Below are 7,602 nucleotides of genomic sequence, written 5' to 3' on the forward strand. Positions count from 1 at the left end.
TCATAACTTTGTGTGCAGATGTATGATTTGAAGAAGAAGGGCCTTATTGAAGAATGTGAACCTGAGATTTATATCCATGATCTGCTGAAAGAGTTTGCTGAGATTAAAGCAAACAAAGTGGAGGAATGGATATCACTGGAGAAAGTGAATGAAATTCCTGTGACTCAATCTGCTATCGAGGCCATGAAGTTTATAGACTGCAAAATGAAGATTCTGGGTACAGTTAACGACGACTCATATAGATTTCTCTGTGTTCTTCATTTGGAAAACATGTCAAAACTCAAAATTCTAGACCTGGGCTCAATGAAGTCTGTGAGAAGTATCAGAATTGAGAGCTGTCATAAACTGAAAGAAATTCAAGGGGTTCAGAACCTGTCAACCCTTCGTTATTTTGATCTAATAAACTGCTGTAGAGAAGTCAAGTGTTCAGGGATTAGTAATCTCAGAGGACTGAGACATCTTTATGCCCATTTGAAGAAGGGAGATCTTGACTGCAGTACACATGTAGAATGCCATGATCTTAGTAAGTGTTACTCCCTGGAAGACATTTTTGTCCGACGTGGCTCTCAAGTAAAGCTTCCCAAACTAAAGCACCTGCATCACCTCCAAACTCTTAAGGTTGAACACTGTGATGATTTGATTGGACCAGAAAACTTTAATGTGTGTTTGGAACTTAAAAGCATCAAGCTTTGGGTATGTGAAAATGTTACTGGACTATTAAATTTTTCTGGATGTACAAAACTTGAAAATATCACAATTCAGGAGTGCTTGTTTAAGACGCCAGGGCCATTAAATTTTGCTGGATGTACAAAACTTGAAAATATCACGATTAAAGAGTGCTCAACCAAGATGCCAGGGCCATTAAATTTGACCGGTTGTTACAATGTTCAAACAATGGATGTGAATGCAGAGAACTGGTTGACAGAAATTCAAGGCTTGGATGGGATGACAAATTTAATTTATCTCTCCATAGGCGATATGGAAAATGTAGAAGAGTTTCCTAGTTTCAAGCAACTGCATAACCTAACGTGTTTTAGTTTGGTAAATTGTAGTATAAGGGAACCCCCAGACCTGACAAACTGTTTTAAACTGATGACAGTTAGTATTATTGGATGTAAAAACTTAGGCAGGTCCCCTATACTTTATGGCCTTCCTGCTTTAAAAAGCTTGTCATTAGTAGGATGCACAGGAGTTACTGATCCTCCAGATGTGAGTTGGTGCACTGATCTGGAGCTTTTGGATGTAAGGGATAATGAGAACATGGAAGGCGTGCCTTGCATGATCGATTGCGTCTCTCTCAAATGGGTTTTCTTGACATGGCATGTTAAGCGAGCTGATGGAACCAAAATATTATGGAAGTTTAATAATGTTAAATTTTTTTACGATCCTTCAGTTGAGTGCCCACATTATGAGGACCATTGGGTTGGGGTTCCAGATATACCACAGCAATTGAAGGAATCTCCCATCTTTTTCAACTTTAGAAGACCCCACAGTGAAGTTTTTTTAATTGACGGCAGACCATACTCTGTTTGTTTGATCTGAAACGGTTTTTTTCTTTTCTTTTTTTTCTTTTTTTTCCAAATTGAGTGTAAGAAATGAAGTACGCAAGTTGAACTGGCGACAAAAATGCTGTACTGTGCTGTCTTTGAACATATCTTGCATATGTCTCATTGTTATTATTTGTATGTTTTTACATAGTAAGACTCAGAATTATTTCTATAACATGCATATATAACTATGTAAAATAAAAGTTATTAGATAGTGTATTCGGGACCAGGTGCATAGAGTATTTGATAATCGATTCATTTTTCAATGACCTGTCTTTCATGGTTAATGATTCTCAATAATCTATTGCTCATAAGCTTAATTGTTTCACTTGGCCGTGATGCTCACTGGATTAGGTAACGCTTACAGGGGTAGAGAGTTGGGAATGAATAGCATATAGAAATTAGTTCTGTATGTAAAGAACCTATTTAGTAAACTTTAGAGTAGAACAGTATACATCTAAATTGGGTTATCAATATGCTTTGATAATAAACAGTAAGGTGGTACAGCAGAACCTGTTTATGGAAGTAAAGCTTCACCAACTTTGACCCGATAGTTCAACCTGCAGCTAGCCCAGGCAGCATACTTAATACAGTATTTGCAATTTGACCTACCAACAATAACACTACCAAAACAAGAGCTATAACATGCTAATCCAGGAACAGATCAAAATGCATTAACTCTGAAATTCATGTTCAATATCTGTGGTTCCTAGAGCATACAAATCCAATTTTCAGTAGAAGACGTCGATTTCCAACTGGTTTAGACATCTCTTAACTGTTTTTTCAAAAGCATTCAAACTTGACTCCCTGTGAGTTTCTTTTGGGTTCTGGAAATGTAAACTATGTTAGTGGCAAATCAAGATTCTTTTCAGTTTTCTTTCCTTTGATTAGTAACATATCATATGAGTAGTTTTTAGTCATAGAAGCAATTTTAAGATGCATATTTTTGAGGCTTATCTGGAAATGTAAACTATGTTAGTGGCAAATCAAGGTTCTTCTCAATTTTTTTTTCTTTGATTAGGTAACATATCATATGAGGAGTTTTTGGTATAGAAGCAATTTTAAGATGCACGTTTTTTATACTTATCCAATTCAAGGAGTGGTACATTTTTTAAAAGTCTTGTAGTCTGGGGATTTACTTTGAATCTTTTAGCCACAAAAGAGGTGATTGGAGGTTGATCCAACTAACATACTGATGTAGGAGCATCTGGATTCACAAGCAACCTTACATCACCCTAGATGAGAAAGTTTTAGGGTTTTTCAATGTAGGTTTTAATGGAATGACATATTTGGATGAATTATAAGAGTTAAGAGAATTTTTCAGCCCTTTTTGATAGCAAAAGAAAACATAGTTGCATCATTGGTAGCATCAGTATGTGTATTTTCAACATCATCGTTTCTGTGTGGCTTCAACATCAACTGAAGTCACTTTGGCAACATCGTGGATTCACTTTAGCAACAACTGTAATTTCAGCAGCAACGTGTGAACGAATGTTGCTAGTGATGATTTTAATGACGTAGATTCCAAAGGACACCTAAAGTAATCTTCTGTCTATTTTAACTTCTTTCAAACCTCCAATTGTCATATTAACTACATAGTTTTCTTAGTTGATATGATCTCCTGTAGACATTGCATCCTAGTTCAATAGGTTTATGTGCTTGTTTTTTATCATTAATTTAATTCTTATTCATAATTATATCTTATTGGACACTAATCCAACATGGTTGTTAGATTTAGAGCATGTCCTTGGTGCGAAATCATCCTCGTGATTGCAATCTTGATCATTTTAATTGCAAAACCAAAATCAAATATTTAGAATATTGGCCTACCTTACACTTTGGTCATAGGCCAACTATGCACGAATCTCCCCACTTTGGGTTTATGCTCATATATAAAATATACTGGCTTGCTTCCATTTTAATTATTAAGCATCAAGGGGATATCATTAGAGAAACACAAAGAATTATCACAACAATTATCCAGACGTGCAATCAAATTTAGGAATCAAGCAAATAATCTAGCATATCTAATCACGCTCATCCTAGTGCATATGGATCACCTTGCAATCATTCTCAAATTTATGTGCATGTTTTAAAGTGTGTTGTTTGTCAAGGTATTTTTAAATACCAACATCTTGATAGGAAAACCGTAAGTGTGTGAAGATGTCATTGTCTAGCTATCCATTTGTTTAAGAATCTACATGGTAGAATCCCAAATTCATCAAAGATCAAGTTTGTGGGTGCGAAGTGAGGCCACAACTATGAACTAGATCTAGGACAACTAACTCAACTTAATCGATCAAAGAAGAATATTTTGATATTGATCCATACATACAATTATGTAGATCATAATGAAGCCATAGCAAATTCTTCTAGGAGAGCTTAGGGAAGCCCTTCAAACGCTAGGTTTTCTGGTAGCAAATTGAAAAAGAATAAATCCATTAAGAAAGAGCCCATTTTTATCAGGGGAAAAGGCAAAGCTTTCTCATCTAAATCAAAGATATCCTCCAAGAAAAGGAAGCGGTCTAGGAAGGTTAAGAGTGGTTCTAAATTGACCCAAAAAGATCCTTCAAAATCTAAGATACATGTTGTTTCAGAACTTCTCTCTGACACAGAAAGCTTGAAAGAGGATATAATTCAAGAATTGAGTGCTACCACAAGAATTGAAGGATCTCCATTGAATTTGGAGACTCATCAAGAAGCTAATCAAGAAGCTTCTAATCAAGAACTTAGGATTCAAAAGTCTCCAGAGCCTTCATAGTTCCATCCTAGTACGGTTGAGCCAAAAAAAATGTTTTGAATCTCCCTTTTTGAACCCGTCATTACCTGCTTCTCCTTTTCCCTCCAATGGTATCATGATGTCAAGAAAAATTAACTTATCTTCAAAAGCTCCAAATCCCCTAGAGGAGTCCACACAAAATATGTTTCTTTCTCCAAACATGGGTTTGGATTCCAATACCTAGAGACTCTTGAAAGACTGTATGGAGGAGGATGAGGATTTTGAAAATGTAATGGATACCCCTCTCGCCACCCTCTACTCACAAGTAAAAGAAAAGAGGAAATTGGGTATCAAGCAACTATTTGATTGCAAGTCCAAGCTTGATTTTGGCATTATCTCTCCCAAGAGAGGTAGGAAATCCTTCAGTGAGTATAAATCTCTAGAGGGAGAAGAAGAAGGAGGTCAAATGAAGATCACAAAATTATTGAAAGTAAGGAAGGGTATATCCCTTCCTGAACAAAAATGAAATCTTAACTTGGAATGTTAGGGGCCTCAATGCCCCTAACAAAAGATGCTTGATCAAGAGAAGAATCCTCTTGACCAATGCATAAATTATTATGCGTCAAGAAACAAAGCTCAGTATATAACAAGCAAAATCCTTTGGAGAAGGCATTAAAAACCAATACTATGGTTGCAAATGTGAGACAGTTCAAGCAGATGGTGCTTCTGGGGGCCTACTCATCTTATGGAAACCCTCCATGGTTCAGATTATAAGAGTGGCCTTGGGTATCAGCTGGTCGATGGTGTCAGTTAAGGTTCTTTCTTCAAGTCTATCTTTTTTGCTGATTAATGTCTATGGACCTGTGTCTTAGGCTCTCAAGAGTATTTTTTGGTCAGACTTAGATGCACTATTATCTCAGCATCAGAATGAAAACGTCTTCATTGGTGGAGACTTTAATGCTATTAGAAGCTCGAAAGACAAAAGAGGTGGCCTCACCAGACTTGGCAAATCTCAATAGGATTTCAATGATTGGGTGGATAGGAATGGTCTTCTTGAGGTGGAATCAAGGGATATCACTTATACCCGGAATAATAGGAGACTAGGATTCAACAATATTGCTGAAAAAATAGATAGGTTTTTTTGGATGGGGGATTTTTCCTTTCCCTTTCTCTTTGGAGTGCAAAGTTTTACCATGCTTTGGATCAGAGCATTATCCACTTATTCTTAGCCTCCACGAAGATTCCAATAATCAAAACCTCCTTTTAGATTTGAGAATATGTGGATGAAAGATTCAAATTTTCTTCCCCTTATAGAGCAATGGTGAAATGAAGGCTGCTTTGAAGGGTCAAACTTGTATTGTTTTGTCTCAAAATAGAAATACATTAAGAGGAAGTTACTTTATTAGAATGCCTCATACTTTAAGAATATTTGAGTCTAAAAGATTCTTAGAATCCCAGCTAGATGAGCTAAATGAGAAAGTAATTAAGGATGAAATGTCCCAAGATGAATACATCAAGGAAAGGGTGTTATGATTAGAATATGAAGACATCCTCACGAAAGAAGAAATATTTTGGAAACAAAAATCTAGAGAGGGTTGGTTGCAGGCTGGGGACAAAAACACAAAATTCTTCCATAACGTCACCAAGCAAAGAAGCATAAACAAAATTTCCAAATTGGAGGTTCAAGGGCATCAATCCACTGAAGATCCTTAGACCATTAGGAATAAAATTATTCGTTTCTATAACAATCTATTAAATAATGAGACTGGTTCGGACCTAAGGGAGCAAAACAAGTTTCTTGCAACCATCCCTAAAATCATCACTGACGAGCAGAACAAATGGGTACTTGAGAGGATCTCTTCAGAGGAAGTCTCTTCGGCTCTCAATCAACTTCCTTCAAACAAAGCACTTGACCCGGATGGTTTTCCCACTGGGTTTTATAAAAAGTGTTGGCATATTTTAGTGCCAGATTTGGTGGAATCCTTATAATCCTTTAGAAAATCAAGAAATAAAGGAAGTCAATAACACTTTATAGCTCTCATCCCAAAGAAAGAGAAGGCAACAAATATGGGGACTTCAGACCTATCACCTTATGCAACTCCATTTATAAAATTCTTTCAAAGGTATTAACTAATAGACTAAAGCCAATAATGGACAATATTATATCTGAAGAGCAAACTGGGTTTGTTGTTGGGAGATCAATTTTAGACGGTGTTATTGTTGCTCAAGAGGCTATCCATACCCTTCAAAATACAAACAAAGTAGGGATGACCATCAAGTTGGATATCTCAAAGGCATATGACAATGTAGACTGGCGTTTTCTATGTAAGATAATGCAAGCCTTTGGATTCAATAATCGATGGATAAATTGGGTTTTTGAATGCATTTCAACCCCTAAGTTCTCAGTTCTCATTAATAGAAAACCTGAAGGCTACTTCTCATCCTTCAAGTTATTAGACAAGGGGACCCAATGTCTCCTTTTCTCTTTATTATTATGGCAGAAGCATTTGGCAGAGCTATCAAGGAATTGCATAACAATATGATAGGTCTTAAGATTACTTCAAACTTTATTGCTACTCATCAGTAGTTTGTTGATGATAATCTTCTTCTAGGTACAACTTAAGTTGAAGCAAAGAATTTTCTAAATCTTCTTACATCATATGGTAAAGCCTCGGGCTAGATTGTTAACAAGGAGAAATTAGATATATTTTTTTTCTCAACCCCTCAGCAAGTGGAGAGAATTTTTTTGAGTATTTTCAGCTGCAAGAAGGGTACTCTTCCATGCATTTATTTGGGCATTCCAATAGATAGAGGCCTAAGGAACTCGAAATTATGAGACCCTTTGAAATCAAAATTGGAGACAAGCACTAACTCTTGGAAAGGCAAATGGCTCTCTTGGGAAGGTAGGTTGGTTATGTTACATGCGGTAATATCAACCCTTCCTATGTACCTATTGTCATATCTAGCACTATCAGCAGGGATCAATGCTTTCATCATCAAGAAAATGAAAAACTTCTTCTGGCAAAACATGGAAGAGAAGCACAAAATAACTTTAATTGTTTGGAATAAAATCTGCAAACCGAAGTTATTAGGTGGATTGGGTATCCACAACCAGCAACTTCAAAACCAAGCTCTAGGAGCGAAACTTGTATGGAAAATGATTAAGGATCCAACAACAAGATGGGTTAGGCTAATGCACACTAAATAAATTGCAGATGACGAATCAAGAAACTTTATCCGAGTTGACAATCCGCCAAAGGGATCTAGAATTTGGAATTTCATAATTAAGATCAAGAATCTAATTGCAGGTTTCATTTCCTGGGACGTCCATGATGG

General features: G+C 36.4%; 1 protein-coding gene across 3 annotated transcripts in view; it reads left to right on the forward strand.

Annotated features, from left to right (window-relative positions):
- LOC131027443 (TMV resistance protein N) overlaps positions 1-1,695 on the forward strand; it is a 76,839-nt gene extending 75,144 nt beyond the window's left edge. For all 3 annotated transcript variants that reach the window (XM_057957513.2, XM_057957514.2, XM_057957515.2), the window contains one exon: positions 19-1,695. In XM_057957513.2, coding sequence (XP_057813496.2) covers positions 19-1,542 — 1,524 coding nt within the window. In that variant the 3' untranslated portion in view covers positions 1,543-1,695. The remainder of the gene's footprint in view (positions 1-18) is intronic.
- The last annotated feature ends 5,907 nt before the right edge of the window (positions 1,696-7,602 follow it).

This window comes from Cryptomeria japonica, chromosome 4, assembly GCF_030272615.1.
Source record: "Cryptomeria japonica chromosome 4, Sugi_1.0, whole genome shotgun sequence".
Classification (NCBI taxonomy): domain Eukaryota; kingdom Viridiplantae; phylum Streptophyta; class Pinopsida; order Cupressales; family Cupressaceae; genus Cryptomeria; species Cryptomeria japonica.